This window comes from Dipodomys spectabilis, unplaced genomic scaffold (genome assembly GCF_019054845.1).
Source record: "Dipodomys spectabilis isolate Male_0828 unplaced genomic scaffold, ASM1905484v1 ptg000002l, whole genome shotgun sequence".
Classification (NCBI taxonomy): Eukaryota; Metazoa; Chordata; class Mammalia; order Rodentia; family Heteromyidae; genus Dipodomys; species Dipodomys spectabilis.
The window spans coordinates 42,135,358-42,152,166 of NW_024870679.1; the positions used below are offsets into that span (position 1 = coordinate 42,135,358).

Consider the following 16,809-nt stretch of genomic DNA (forward strand, 5'->3'; position numbering starts at 1 on the left):
TCTGGAATTGACTGGAAATCTTCTGGAAGTTTTGCTGCTACAGTACCATGTAGACTGTAGGTGTTTGGTAAAAACTTTCTATCACATTGGGAAATATGATAGAAATGTGGCTCTATTAATAAGGTTTGGCTTTTTAAAAGATCTTTTTAAAAATCAAGAATGGATATTGAATTTTTTTCACTTGGTATTTTGGGATCATGCATTTATTTCTGCTCACAGAATATTAGATTGGGTCACATGAAATTGCCAATATTTGAAGAGTTATGACCCATGCAGTGTCTAGAAAATAACACTGTGACTCTGTTCTGTTGACACATCCTTATGTTCCTGGCATTGGGCCTGTTTGGTTGCTTTGTCTCTAACCCCTATCTAGATTCAATCTGACACCAGATCCTGGATTTTCAGGTATGTTAGCATAAGACAGGCTTCATAGTTTCTGGCTTCTGTTTTTTTTTTTTAAGTTTTTAAAATGATAAATTGACAAACTATCTTTGCATATATTTATGGGCTATGAAGTGATGTTATGATTTACAAAAACAAAGTGGTGAAAATTAAATCAAACACATTAACATATTCATCACCTGAATCATCACTGCTTTTTTGGAGATATTTGATCCATTTCTGTACTGCTTACCATATTAACCATGTTGTGTAATAGATCCTAAATACAAGAGCTCTTTCCTCCTATCTGACTAGGGCTTTGTACCATACCCATTACCTCCCCAATCTCTCTTCCTCTGGCTTCTGCAAACCACCATTCTACTTTTCAACATACATGATTTGGGAGAAGGATCACGACTTATTCTTTTGTGAAATGGTTTGATTACTGCAGAGATGAACAGTTCCTTGAAATTTTGTTAAAAGTTTACCTGTAAAATAGTATAAGCCTGAGGCTTCTGAGAGATAGATAGTGGAACTGTAATTTTTAACCTAAGACCCAGTTTATTCAGATTTCCTTTCCATTTTTAATTAGTACTTTTTGTGGTGCTGAGGTTTGAAGTCAGGGTCTCTTTGTTTGTCAGGGAGGCACTCCTACCATTCAAGCCATACCACCAGACCTTTCTGCATTGTTTATTTTTTGAGACAGGGTTTTAAACGAAAGTCCAGACTTGTCCTGGTCTATGATCTTCCTATTTGTGCTCTACGCATAGCTGGGATAACAGACATGTACTACCATGCCAGTCCATTGGTTCAGATGGTGTCTTGGGGAACTTTTTTGTTTAGGCTGGCCTCAAACCAAGATCCTTCAATCTCTGCCTCCTGAGCAGCTAAGATTGTAGGCTTGAGCCACTGTGCCTGGAATATGTGAATGTTCTTTTAATTTCCATTGAATTTGAGCTCTCAGATGTCTTAACTTGTTATTTGTACATATTTCTTATTTTAATAATCTCTACTATATTCATGACTATGCTGCATTTTTCATTCCCCATTATTCTACATTTGTTGTTTATTTCTTGATCAGTCCTACCAGCTTTATCTATTATAATAGTTATTTTTCAAAACACCAGTTGTTGTTTTGGTCAATAACAGATATAGCCTCCTCCCCCGGGGTCTCTGGCAGTCTTTCCTGCCTTTATTTTTACAAGTACCTTTCTTTGACTTTCTTTGTGTTGTGTTATATTATTTGAACTACTCAAATCCTTATTTATTTTTAACCTAGGTGATATGTCAGAGACTAACAGAGACATATTAAAATATTCTATGATGACTGTAACTTTATTAAATTCTTTTACATTTCTAGCAGTTCACATTTAATTTATTCATGCTATGTTACTTGGCACATAAAGTTTTATTATGGATTGATTGTGCATTTTATTAATATAAAAGAATTCTCCTTTTCATTTCCTTATGAGATGTGGGAGAAGTTCTGTAATGCATCCTATAATGACCTGATTTCATTTTTCTTGGTTTACCACCTTATCTTCATTGCCTCCATTCCAGGGTTTTAATTGGGTGATCATGTTTCCTGTCTCCATTCATCTTTCCTCAGCTCATATTGCTCTATTTTCATTATTGCCTATTTTTTTGTCCCATAAATATAATATTCTCTCAAATCCTGTTAAGAAAATACAAATTAGTAGCTTTTAAAGAATATTTCTGTTCTTCAGGGGGACAATTAGCTCTGATTACTCAGATATGCCTTCTTTTGATTTACATACATATCTGGTTAATTTCCTTGTAGGCACAGCATCAAGAAGGGAGAAGGCAAATGGAGAATGTAAACACTCCCTAATCTCTACGGAGAACAAGCAGGAACATTCTGAAGGGGGTGGTGGTAGAGATCATAGTATATTTTCTTTAATGAGCCTGGCCACTTGTGATAGTCATCAGTCATGTCATTACCTTGCTTTCTCTGAATGTCAACAAAAGCCAGATGACCTGGATATCATGGTTCTGTGTGCTCCTTCAAGTTCAGTATGTGTTCTGAGGAGTGATAAGGATTGGGATCTTGTCCCTACCAATGATCCAAGTTTTGTTCTTGGCTCTATGTTCCGCTGCTTACAGCTGGGTGGGTTTACAAGGAGGTTTTCCTTAATGTTTCTGGCACTTAATCCACAGACAAGACTTCACCTCTGTGAATTGTGGTTTGATTAGGCTCTTCTCAATTCCAGTTCTTTCTTGAACATTTCATTTGGCAGAAATTCCTTTCAGTTGTATGTGAAAGACAGACACTCTCATAATTTCTAAGACTGAGGCCATAATCCTCTGCTTTTATGCTCTTAGAGTCATTCTCATGAGAACCTGTGGAGGACATAGTTCTATGTAGGCATTCCATTTGCCATCCTGAGCTGGGAATTGCCTTTCTATACTTTTGCATTTTAAGGCTCTTCCTGTCTTGCTTATGTCAGTAGCAGCAAGGTCCCCTGGCAGGGACTAAAATAAAAAGAAATCAGATGGTGATGGGAGACAATGTGTATGTGATTCTGTGTGTGTGTGTGTGTGTGTGTGTGTGTGTGTGTGTGTGTGTGTTTGTGTTTATGTGTGTAACAAGTTTTAGGAAATCTGCAGTTACCAGGATAAGGAACAGATCAGAGGTCACACATGCAAGAGAACAGGGATTTCCTAGGTCAGAAATAAAGACCATAGAGAGCTTAGACAATCACACATACACAAAAGCAATTTTTTTTGTCGGTAATGGGGCTTGAACTCTTGGCCTGGTGCCTGTTCTTGCACTCTTCAGCTCAAGGTAAGCACTCTACCGCTTGAGCCACAGTGCCACTTCTGGTTTTCTAGTGGTTTGTTGGAGATAAGAGTCTCACAGACTTTCCTGCCCGGGCTGGCTTTGAACTGTGATTCTCAGATCTGAGTCTCCTGAGTAGCTAGGATTACAGGCATAAGCCACCAGCACCCAGCAATTTAAGATAGATATAAGCAATTTAAGCAATTTAAAAGCAATTTAAGATAGATATAAGCTCAAGATCTTAACAATTCTCTCTCTATTACCCTCACCACCATCTAATTCCTACCATTTCTTTCCTTTATATCAATCTTCTTTTTTCTTTTGCTGATACTAAGTTTGAGCTCAGGGTCTCACACTTTTGAGACAGGGTCTGACATCCTGCCTTCACACAAATCTGGACCATGATCCATCTATTTTAGACTTCCCATTGTAGTTAGGATGACAGTTGTTCACCACCATGCCTAGCTTCATTCATTGAGCAAGAGTCTGATAGATTTTTATGCCTGAATTGGCCTAGAAAACACAATCCTTCTGATCTCAGCTTACCATGTAGCTAAGATGACAGGTGTATGCTTCTATATCCATCTATTGGTCAAGAAGGGCTCTTATATGTATGGCTGGGTTGGCTTCAAACAGTGCCTTCCCAATCTCAGTCTCCCAAATAGCTAAGATTACAGACATGAGGCACTAATACAGCACATGGCCCTAATACAGATCTGAACACACTTTCTTGTGCTCCACTGTCACCCACAGAGTACCATCATGATATACTGACATTGCTGTATTCTCAAAGAAGGAATGAATGCATACAGATGAAACATGCTGATATTAAGTATATACAGAAACAGATCCTCTAGACCCGATACACATACAAATTCAACATATGAAAATGTGCATATGAAAGTATCTACAACTGGGTGTCAGTGGCTCACACCTGTAATCCTAACTACTCAGGAGGCTGAAATCTGAGGATCCCAGATCCAAAAATTCCAAGTCAGTCTGGGCAGCAAAGTCTGTGAGACTCTTGTCTCCAACAAACTACTCAGAAAAAGCTGGAAGTGGTGCTGCGGCTTAAGTGGTAGAGTGTTAGTCTTGAGCACAAAGAGGCTCAGCAACAGTGCCTAGGCCCTGAGTTCAAGCCCCAGGACTGGCAAAAGAAGTATCTACCTCCACAATGTACATATATAAATACATCTACAAACACACAGGGGCACACACACACACACACACACACACACACACACACACACACACACACACACACACACACATGCAGGCACATCTATCCTATGAGATGTTCATTGTCCAAGTTGAAGGTCACAGTTCATAATGTGAAGCCTGATCTACCAGCTACTTTAATTTCGTTTGACACGACTTTTGATTATGCAGTAAACTTGTAGAGCAGACAGCTCCCAAGCAAACTCCAACACTACATTCTTAGACCCTGAGCCCCCAAATCAAATTTGGTTTTCAAATTGGTGACTGAGGACACCATCTTGAGAGGAAGGAAGGAGAAAGGTTGGATCATTTGCCTGGGGATAATGACAGAGTAGGTATACCTTTGCACATGGAAACATACATGTTCTATGCAATCTATCAACTTTACCTTGAGGACATCTCCATCAGAGAGTTCAAAAGCCTTGGCTCTGAGCTGAATCCCCTTCCCTGGCTGGGTCTGGATGGAGTAGATGCATTCATGATTGTTATTGTAGTTCACAGGAAAGTTGGGGGACAGCAGAGTACCCTGGGTGCCCGTGACTGAATTCCCACACTCAGCTGGAAAGAGAATCAAGATAACCATAGATTAACCCACCTCAGTGGTGTGAAGGAAACATCTCATAGCTCTGGAGAACCTCCAAGTTTGTTTGCCTGCCTACTTGTACATCTGCCTGTTGGTCTCCAGGACTGCCTATTAGCCTTGTAAAACATATACTTCTGCCCAGTTTTGCCATCTCTCTCCCTCCTGATCTCTCTCTCTGCTGTATAAACAGCAACTAACCACTAGACATCACTATCTTTCACTGTATTAGAAAGAAGTTGCTCCCCACATCCGTTTGTATGATATTATAGTATCAGAAATGGCCAAGAAGGAGGCAGCCAAGCAAGGAGGGAGGAAGCCTTTCAGTATCCAAAGATGGAAACTAGCAGGGGACAAGATTGAATAATAATTGCTAACTCTTCTTTACAAAGCACCAAGATAGATCTTCTGCAAGAAACCTCAGCTATGCTCACATAATCCCATGAGGCAGACACAATTATCACCCCTAGTTTAAACAGAGGCACTGTATTTAAACCATTTACATGAAGTCTCTCAGTTCCCTAAAAGGAAAGGCCGAGAACATCACTTCCTTGGGCCTGAAGTTTAGGGCCCTTAGGCACCGAGAAAGTTTTCACACCATCTCATCAAAACCCTGTTGTACTGATCAACTAGTGAAATCCCACCCTTTCCGGAAATCTGTTTCTCTCCTGGATTAGTCATTCATTTCCATTGTCTTCTCGCTGTTATTTATAACACGTATGCCACGTTCCTTGATTTGTTAGGTCTCCACCTCCTCAGCTCTACTGGGATCCTTTGGGGCTTGTCACATCTCTGTCACACACACACACACACACACACACACACACACACACACACACACACACACACACACACACACACACACACACACACACACACACACACACACACACACACACACACACACACAGCAGCTGGTTGAGACAGGGTCAGTAACAGTACATGCCCAGAGACCTTACAGTGGATTCCCTGAAGTCCTTAGCTGTGAAGTCCCTCTCAGACCAGGGCACCTGCCACATTTTTCCTTGACTGTCTGTTACCTTCCTGTCTTCCCTCACCCAAACTGTGAGCTACTTGAGGACTCGGGCCATGCTTGACATATCTATGAATTTCCAAGGCTTAGCCAAGATCATCTGTAAAATAAACATTTGCCAAATGAATGAATGGATGAATATGGCATACACTGGCCTCAGAAGATGCACAGTCCTAAAAATAATTAGGTTCCAGAAGGATGTAAACACAAGGCCAGATGGCAGACTCATTATTTGTCTGGACATATGGGGAGTTTGGAACATGTTTGGAATCACTGCAGTGGATGGAAGCCAGTCAGATTTCTCCAAATCACCTACAGTGTCCTTATTCTAGGCACAGTCCTTGGCTGGAAGGGCCCTGAGGTCCAGACCACTGCTTCCAACCTTAGTTGCTCTAAGCTGGTAGCCTACCGGCAGCAGAGTTGCACTCCCCACAGACATTATCATACACTTGTATGTTCTCTTGTCCCCAAGGTTGCTCTTAGTCCTTTGAAGATAGTGACCACACACTGTTTTTTGTCCTCCAATACTTGGGTTTGAACTCAGAGCCTCACACTTGCTAAGTGGATGCCCTAGCACTTAAGCAATTTTTACAGTCCCTTTTTGCAGTGGTTATTTTCAGGCCGGGATTATGTTTTTTACGTTTTGGCTTTCTTAGACTGTGATCCTCCTGTTAGTGCTTCCCTTTGCCTCTGGAATACAGGGGTGAATCATTGCTTCCGGCCATTGTATTTCCCCTTTAGTTTGGAATGACAGGCACATGCCATTATGTTCAGCCAATGATTGAGACTGACCCTCACCAACTTTTATGCCAGGGGTGGCCTTGAACCATCATCCTTGGATTGCCACTTCCCAAGCCTCTAGGATATAGTGGGATGGCTTGAGCCATCACACTGGGCTGAGTCCCTTGCTTGGTAGGCTTGATGGCCTTGGTAGGCTCCCTAGCCTTGAGTGCTTTCAATAAAACTGATTTGTAAAGCAAACCATCTACTTTGATGAATACACTGAGCTGGGGCAGAAAACTGAAGGGCCAGTGGTAGATGGCATCCTGGGGGCAGTGGCTGTCGACCTCAGCAGCTTTGTTTCTGAAGTATGTGCATTTGCTGGGAGCCCTCACTGAAGGTGGGGGCTCACAGGGCCTGCTGACGATGGTATAATACCACATGAGCAGCTCTGAAGCACTGCCCTTCTGTCTCTGGGTCAAGACCTCTCCTCCATCTAGGCAGATGGCACACTGTGACAAGCACAGACCCTGGAGGCAGACAGACAAGTTACATCAACTCTGGACCTCGGTCTCCTCATCTGCTTCTAGATAGTCAGTCCCTCACAGGACTGGGGAGAGTGAAGGCCTGCAATTTCATGTGAGATGTAGGTGATAAATGGTGGAGGGGTTAGCATATAGTAGGCCCTCAACCACTGTTATTCCTCTTCTCTCCTCTCAACCTATCACAGGCGAATCCTTAGAGTTTACTTATTTCCACTGGGAACCCTAGCTGCCTGTGCTCCACAACTGGCGGAAAGTCAGGCAGCACATGGTAAGAGTGCCTCAGCTGCCTGGGGCTCATTTCCCTGTTTTTTTTACCTTCTGCCTTCATGAAAGTTGCCTTCCTTTAAACATGAGGATCTAGCCTATTTTTGGACAGGTTTCCTGGGCCTGGCTTCCTGCATAGTCACTCTGTGGGCTCTCTCTGCCCTCCCATCTTGCCTGCGTGATCAATATCTTTTCGGAGGAAGGAACCAAGGCTGATAGCTTCACAGTTGGCCAGTCCCTGACCAATGAGCAAGGTCCTGACTTCCTGACAGGGTCTTGGTACTAGGCAGCAGGGAAGGTGGAGCAGGTGGAGGGCCATGTCGTTTTGCTTCTGGGAGAGTTTCCAAAGTAACAGGGGAGGTGAGCAGATGCACTGAGAAGCCAAACACAGGCGTAAATGGAAACAAATAAATGTTCCTGAGAAACAAGCAGTCATATGCACCGGCAAGTACTGCTGCTGATTCAACCATCTGCGACTTCTGTCACCCCTGTCAGAGGAGGTCGCATCGAGGGCAGGAGCTGTATCTTATCTGTCAGTCTGCGGCTCCCAAGGCACAGGGTTAGGTCTTCTCTATCACTCTGGAGCTCCCCAGGATGGGACTGTGGCTCTTGCTATAGACTGGGGGCCTCAGGGTAAGAACTATCTCCCTCACATCAAAATCAGAGGGTCCTTGAGGTCAGAGCTACTACCCTCTCCCCCTCCCTATCTGTGGTCACACCATGCTTTGGAGGCCAGGGCTGCGAGTGTTCTGGTAGTGCTGGGTAGCCAAATCATCCAATTGACACCTACTGGGTGGGCGGGCTCTGGCCGGGAGCACCCCAAGTGGGCATTCCTGCACTCGCTCTAGCATGAGCTTCTGTAGCAGGGCTGGCAGTAATTAGAGGTGATTATAATTACTGTGCGTTATTAATAACATGTGAAACAGAAGACAAATGTAATAATGAAAATATTGTGAGGTGTCATGAACAAACAGTAATTGGAATAATAAGCGAAAGGATGGTTTGTGTAATGAGATCAATGAAGCAGGAGCACTGGTGTGTGTGCATGCATCTATGGGCTTGGAGAACCCATTCAAGAAAAATTTCCCCTGAACCATCTCACCCAATGGTGTCTTCCCTGAGGAGCAGCTGGCTATTTACCTAGGGTCAGTTCCATGTGTCTGAGTGTGCCAACTCAGATCTGGTAATAGCTGCCTGGGGGTAGGTATAAGAGAATGAATAAACTTTGGGGTTATTGGATTGATTTTTAAAAATGGAATTCTGAGAAGAGCATGGGAGTGCATGCCAGTAATCCTAGCTAAGTGGAAGGCAGAGATGGGAGGATCACAATTCCAGGACAGTCTAGCAAGTGTCAGTGAGACAAAAAACATAAGCTGAGTACCAGGATGCATGTCCATAAGCCCAGCTATAAGGGAAGTGGAGATAGCAGGATTGTAGCCTGAGGCTGGTGTCCAGGGAAAACCATGAGTTCTTATCTGAAAAATAACTAGAGGAAAAAGATCTGGGGATGTAGTTCAAGTGGTAGAACACTTTCAAGTATAAAGTTTTGGAGTTCAAACTCCAGTACTACCCTCAAAATTAGAAAAATGGAATTCTATGCCTCTTGATCTTAGTATTTCTTTTCTATGATTGTGTAATAAAATGTTACCAATGAAATAATGACAGTTATTCATAAATAAATGACAAAAAAGTTATTAGACAAATGATAACTATTTGGTGTTCACTGGCTTATGGTTACATAAGTCATTTCATCTAGAATAAGACCTTTGAGTTAGACATTACTGTCTTCACTTTTTAAACAGAAAGCTGAGAGATTTGGTGACCCTAATGATCAGTACTGGGCAGTGGAGAAACTTGCCCTTTGACCAATGTTGCTGTTCAGTGGGCTCAGCCCACCGTGACAGCCTGGTTTAGTGGTTCTCTGCAGAGACTAGGGTTCCACAGAGCTGTCCCAGGTAAGGCTGGTTTCAGGGATGGTTCCCAGGCAAACTTCCACTGAGTGACCTCTCTGGGCCCCATGGGCTTTGAGATGAAGATCCCTGTCACAGTCACTGCAGGGTTGCTTTGATCTGTGTTATGTATCTGATGGGTTTTATGTCATATCTTACATTCAATGAACACTAAGTACATTGCTAATTCAGGCACTCTTTCATCCATCCCTGCAAGGAGACCCATAGCTTTACAAATTAGGAACAGCTAGCAATTGTCTTTGTTCCCCGGGATACCACCCTATTTCCCCCATACCGCCATCCCCAGGCCCTGAGCTCTGATCGGCCTTCTGTGGGACTCTGCCAAGGATGAAGGCAGGGCTGCCAAGCCCTAACCTACCACCTCCTTCCTTGTTGCAGCCCCTCCTGCTTTCCATCCACCTGTTTCACACCTGCCTTGAAGTCTTTCTTCAGAGACCAAGCAGCCTCACTGCTGGGGCCTTGCCCCTCTGCTCCTTCTTGTTTAGTCCTCCACATATCACAGCTAAAATGCAACTCATCAGAGACGCCTTTCTTGTCCATCCCTTGAAAAGTGTGATCTCATCTCCAGCACATTTTTGAGGTCCTGGAGTTTGAACTCAGGGTCTCTAGCCTGTTAGGTAAGTTCTCTAACACTTGAGACACCACCCTAGGCCTGTGTTGCTTTATTAGTTTTCAGATAGGGTCTTATGTTTTTGCCTAGGGCCAGCCTTGGACCATAATCATCCTACCTGTGCCTCCTAAGTAGCTAGCATGACAGGCATGCCTCACTACACCTGGCTTCCTGATTGAGATGTCAGTCTTAGGTGTTGCCCAGGTTGGTTTCTGCTGAGATCCTCCTGATCACTGACTTCCAAGGACTGGGTATAATCTCTAGCATATTCTAAGCTGACTTGATTTTTTTTCTCTGTACAACACTGAAGGACACAGTACTTATCTGTGTTTGTGGCTTCTGTCTCCCCTCAGTAGAAGGAGAATGTGCACTCCAAATGGAGAGCCCTTCTTGTTTTGTTCACTATTTTTTGGGGAGGTGGGTAACTATTTTTTTTGTCTTTTCTTTTTTTGGTACTGGGGATCGACCCCATGATGTTGCATTTGCTAGGCAAGTGCTTACTTCTGAGCTACATCCCAGCCTTGTTTAGTTTACTTTTGATCTACAGGCCCAAGATGCCTGTAATGTAGTAGCTTGTGTGATGGGTGCTTCATGAATGAGCCTGACTCCTGTCTCTCTTGCTTCTCAACTGGCTGGATGGTCTCCTTAGGGATTCTCCAAACAAACACTCCCATCAGAGTCGTAAGGCCCCAGTTAGCTCTATGAAACTGGACCTCCTTGCAGTAGGTCCAATTGATAGCCCAGCCAAATTTCTATGCACCTTAAGGCATGGGCCTTCAAGTAAAGGGAAGAGGAGGTGCAAGTATCCAGGTCAATTTTGTTTCAGAGCCCATGGGAAGCTTCTTTTCAAAGACCAGGCCTGGCTACAGGACAGCCTCATCCCTTCCTATCCTGGAGAAGAAGTCAGGTTCCTGTCTAATGTCCCACCACAGGTGAGCGCAGACGATGCCTGCTCTCAAACCCCAACCCCTCTCTGCCTCTTGGCCATGTGTAGTCCACCACCTTGCACCACTGGACTAAATTTTGGCCCACCCCATTAAGTGAAGCAAAATGAAAGCACGTGACCACCTACCAACACACCTTGGCAGAGGCGAGCTCCACAGGCGCCGTCTGCCCCCCAGGCACGTGATGCGGGCGGTGCCCTCCAGACGGTACCCGGGGAAGCAGGAGAAGGTCAAGGTGTCACCCACACCAAACTGTAAGCCCTTCCGGATGCTGTATGCCGGGACCTCGGGCTCCTCACAGGGCTCCAAGTCGTACTCTGCAGAGATAGTGGAATTGTAGGGTTCAGGGACACCCGGAGGGGTGGGGTTCAGGGATATCTTGGGGAGCTAGAGAGAGAAGGTGAGAAGGCACAGGCCAAATGTCAAAGGGAAACAGGGTCAGAGGCAAGGCCAGACAGGGGTACAGACAATGCATGGCACATTGGCGCAGGAAGGGCCAGATAGGCTGTTTGTACCCTCGGTGTTTTGAGCACTGGCCTGGGCAGAATATCTGTAAGGGAGACCCCCAGGGAGGATTTCTGATGTTTCACAGGCCTCAGCAACTTTTCTTCCCTGTCTCTGTATCTCCATTTGAGCCCCAAGCTTTGGGATAGGCAGAATCTCCCACTCTTTGGCTCAGTACAATCAGCTGGTTCCAGAAAGCCAGAGTCCATGACTGGCCTTGGGCCTTGCGCAGCTCACACTGGGAAAACAACTCCAAATGGACCCTGTGAAGTGGCACTGGCTTTGAGGCAGATGCTGAGCGTGGTGGGGTGGCATTTGTGGACCAGGGACCTGCCTGGTGCCTTCAATGACAGTGTGGAAGAGGGCATCTCCCTTCTGGATACAGCACCCAGGACTCTAAGTGGTTAGGAGAGTCTTTTTCACATAGTCAAGGTTTCCTGTCTCCCTGTGTCTCAATGGCTAGGCCTTTCCAAGACACTTGGCAGGTGGCTTCTAGCATGGAGGGCCCGTGGAGACTTATCTGGGCCATGTTCCAGTGCCTAGAGGCCAGATCTCTCTTCTCCATCCTAAAAAGATTTATTGATATCCCTTTCCTGCCAATGGCCAGGTGGTGGGAGGCCTGGGGACAACTTAGGACAAGAGCGGCTGAGGGCTCAGTATTAGAGGATCAAGAACCCACTTTCTTTTCAGGATTCCTAAACACCAAGATAACTACCTATTATTATGAAATTAATATTGATGATGAAGACCCAAAATGAGGCTAAAACTATCTGATCTGTTAATTTTCTTTCTTTGGTAATTGCTGAGGTTGTAAATTAGGAGAATTTGGAGTAACTAGGGCAGGAAGGGTTTTTTGTGAAGTCCTTCCTCTAGTTCAGCCAGCTCTGTGGGTGGTGTTCAGAACAATCCTGGATCAGAGGAGTTTCCCCCAGTGAACCTGCTAACTCTTTCCAAGATCATTATAAGTGAGTTCATCCTTGTGTCTAAGCCAAGTACCTCTTTTGGCAGCACTGAGAATATTCTCAAGCTTGGAGTGGTCAATAAACATCTGCTAGGAAGACCAGAGACTGGCAACAGAGTGAGAGGGAGAGATAGAATGGCTCTACAACCCCTTCTCTCCAGGGAACCTTCGTGCTCCTTACCTGAGAAGGTGATGTTGAATCCTTCGTATGACATAGAGAAATCAGAAACAAAGCGGACCTGGGCGGTGAAGTTGCCATAGAGCCCAGCACTGATGGGAGCTGGTAGCCTTGAGCCAGTCAACTGCCGCAGGGGCTGGGTAAAGCTGCCATTCTCAGTGATGAGGAGGTAGTCGTGGCCACTCTCCAAGTGGAAGGTATGGAAAGTAAAGAACACACCTGCCAAGAGATCAGAGGGTCTGGTTGGGGGTAGGGAGATGGTTGGAGCAGCCCAGCTGTAAACCAGAGTCTGCACAAATATGTCAGGTTGGTGCTGGTAAAAGGTCCAGTCCGTGACGGGCACTTCCTGTGGGCATTAGCATTGAAAGGTAGGATTTACAGCTAGGTCTGTGACACTGTTTCGCATCCATTCATTAGTTCATCCAGGTCAGAAGTGTGTTTATTCCCCTCCCTGGTACACTGGGTGGATGGTGGGTGGTCAGACACAGTAGCAGGTTGGGGATACAAGTTGATTAAATACCAACTTTACACTCTGTTCTTCTAGCATGCAAATACAGCTCTTCCCAAGGAGTAAATATTTGGCTGTGATTCTAAGGAGAAGCAAACAACTGAGATGAAACCCCTGGGTTTCCCAGCTGTGCTGACTGCTTTGGGCTTTTTGGTCCATTGTGAGAAAATGAAGACATTGTCACAGAAACAGAGAAGCCCCATGACGGGGTATGAATCTAGCTTTGGTGTGATGAATGCACACCCTGGAGTGAACCGTGCTGAATCATGGGGTGACATCAATCCCTCATGGAACAGGAAAGCTAGGAATCAAGCACCTGTTTAGCAGCCCAAGCGTCATAGCTGAAGCTGCGCGGTATTCCTGTGCTCTCCTGTCTCTGGCTGTCATGTGTGGATCACAGGGTCACCTTATAGGTGGCACTTGGTGAGACATCTGGGACAACACATGCAACATACCCAGGCACTTCTGGCACACAGCAGGCCTCTACCAATCAGTGTTCTCTGCCCAGATCACCTGATCCCAAGATAGCCTGTGGACTAAGGGACACCAGACCTGGAGTCTCCGCCAGAATATATTCTCTGGATGCTTGGAGTGCTTATTTCCTGATATGTGATAAGCTGGGAAATTCTGAATTTCATCAAGCTTGGTTTCCCCAGCTGGGTATCTGCCTCTTTGGGAGCAACCTACTCAGTAGCCTAAAGAAGGGTCTGGGTTCATTTCAACTTAATTCATGTCACACCCATACTTGTGGGATTCCTTGTGAACCAGGCAGAGGGGTAAGGTGCTGTGGGAACTACGTGACACAAAAGACTTGTGTATCAAAGACTCCAAATCTTCTGGGGAGGTGGATGAAGAAGCAGGTTCTATCCATTGGAGTGAAGTCTAGAGCTAGGAAGCAAAGGATGCTGTGGGAGCCTACAGGAGTGGACCCAGCCTAGGGATAGGAGAGGAGGTTCAGGAAAGGAAGAACAAAGAGCTAGCCAAACAAGGGGACTTGGAGTCACCACTACTCTGCTGGCTTGGAGAGAAGAGTTATAGAGACAATTTATACCTTGTGCCAACCCTGAGAGGAAAGAAAGCTTGGCACAGAGGTGTATGTAGCTAGAATTCTATTTAGAAGGCTTAGCATGAGGGTGAGAAACATAAGCTAGTGCTGTAGGCTTCACAGCTAGTTTATACTTAAAGGTTGTAGGCTAAGAGTTCAGGGAAACATTTGCATGCCTCTAAGAAAGAAGTGACTTGTCATTCACCCATGACCTCTGGTCCATTCTGTGCCCAGTTACTTTCCATCCTAGCCAATTCCTGTGCATCCCTGAAGACAAGTTTATACTTGAACTCCAGGGTGCCCATCTAACTCCTCAGAACTGGGCTCCATTTTCTAGAGGCCTCTGTCTGCTTTATCATACACAAACCCTACTACATGGAGATCAGGATTTAGGCTGTCTGTCTCCACCACTGAGCTCTGGGCTTCCAAGCACAGGTATTACATAAGATTTGTTAAGTACCTGATGATTTGCACTGACTTCTAAACTAAGGCAAATGCCCCCTATAATCACAGGTGATGAGACACAAAAAATCATGACCAGAGGTTGTTGCTGTAGTAACCAAGAAGGCTTCACAGCTGCCTGAAGGCTCCTGTCTTTGCCTGGCCCCAAGCTCCAGGCCATTGGGCCTTATATTATTTATGGTTTCCCTTATTTGCAATAACTAGTATATGTCTGAGACAATAATATGTTTTATAGATCATATAGATTGCTCAAAAGATTTTTAAGGACAAAAGAGATAACTATGAGATAACTACTAATACTATTTTAGGGTGGGTCTTTTTAGGAGCTATTGGCTGCTTCTATGTAAATGCCCTTGTTCATATTTCACACACAGAATGCATTTATTCTTTGGGAAAACGTTGTTTGTTAACAATTTAATGCAACCAACTCTGTGGGTGTGCAAATATTCTTTCCTCCTGATCCCTTTTAGTAGCTGCCTAGTATTTCATTCTCTAACTGGACCATATGTTTATTTGACATTTCCTTATGGATGGATAGTCGACAAGTTCCTAGTTTTCTAGTCTGATAAATAAATAGCTTAGGTTTGCCTGCGTAGCCGCATCTTGATGTATTGTTTGTTTACTCTCTTCAGGAAAATTCTAGTAAGGGGAATTGTTGACTTTCAAGGCACATGTCCTCAGAAGGCTTCTGATCCCTATCCTCAAACCACCTCTAGAAAACCACTTCCCACCAGGTCAGCAGTGACCATTCTCTCCCTGCTGGTGTTGTGATTTTCTTTGAGAATATAAAAAAGGGAAATGGTATTTCATTACCGGCTGAAATTGCCTTTCTTTAATTATTGGTGGGGTTGATGTTTTTTCAATTTGAATTGCAATTATGAAGTGTTAGTTTACAGCTCTGCTCATATGGCAGGCCACTGGGCCAAGCATGTTTCTCTCAGAGATATTTTAAGAGCTTTTTACACATCAGGCTGGTAATCTTTAGTCAATTACACATATTGCAAATATTCTGGGGTCTATTTACTATTTGACTTTGCACGTTTATGGATTTGTTATAAAGTCTTTTCAAGCTTTATGTTAAATGGTAGCTAGTAGCCTTTACCATGTAGATCTGCCCTGGGAGTTACTTTTAAAAGCATATCCTCAGCAGAAATTAGAGATCCATATGTTTCTAGGGATTTCTGTGGTGAAATGTATAGGGGTATGGATTGGGTTTTAAGCTGCTTTCATATGGTGAAACCACCATTTATGAAAGAATCTTTCATCCCTTCAATGACTCTGAAATGATGCTTTAATCACATACTGAACTCTGTCTTCCTCTCACCTGTGCACAGTTAGGTGAGAACACACATGCATACACATAAATGCATCGATTTCTGGACCTTTCTTGCACTCCCCTCTCCCCACTCCTGCAGGTGTCTACAGTATTCAAGCTACACTATTCATGTCATTTAGTCCATTAACAACATTTAAATATCTGTGGGGTTATTCTATCTTAATATTTTCCTTGGGCCCTTTTGAATATTATTTCTTCTAAATCAGTGGTTCTTCATTAAAGGCATGCGTCAAAATTACTGATGAAGTGCTCTCACACACAGAGGCCTGGTTTCCATCCCCAACATAGCAGATCACAACCTCTGGTGTAAGAGGGAAGCACTACGACTCTAGTAGAACTTTGGAAGAAGCTCCCGAGAGCTGTCTGTGTCTGCTTGGTTACTACTTATCTCCAGCCCCAGTGTCTTCCATGTGGAGATATTTAATAAACATTGAGAATTAAATGTTGGCCGAAAGTGTTTATTAACTAATGCTCATGTGAGGGAAACTGAGGCAATGGGGCAGGCTATTGAGGAATATGCCTGTACATAACCTCAGGAAGAGTAGAGTTATATACAACCTGAAGGGTAGGCTAGTGTGGTGGCACATGCCTTTAATCCTGGAGCCAGGAGGCTGAGGGATCATAAGTTCAAGGCCAGCCTAGGCTACAGTGCGACCTCAAAAAATAAGTGGGCATGAGGAAGAGGGAGCAGAAGTGTGCTATGTTCCTCCAGGGAATGGCACGGGACATCTACCTAATAGACTATGATGA

At 44.3% G+C, this 16,809-nt stretch overlaps 1 protein-coding gene across 1 annotated transcript in view; it reads right to left on the minus strand.

The window, feature by feature from the left end:
- The window catches only part of Csmd2 (CUB and Sushi multiple domains 2), a 526,828-nt gene that overhangs the window by 153,322 nt on the left and 356,697 nt on the right, over positions 1-16,809 (minus strand). The window contains exons 20-22 of the mRNA XM_042684124.1: positions 12,712-12,927; positions 11,194-11,382; positions 4,788-4,957 (exon numbers count right to left, since the gene is read on the minus strand). Of these exons, the coding sequence (XP_042540058.1) occupies positions 4,788-4,957; positions 11,194-11,382; positions 12,712-12,927 (575 nt within the window). The remainder of the gene's footprint in view (positions 1-4,787; positions 4,958-11,193; positions 11,383-12,711; positions 12,928-16,809) is intronic.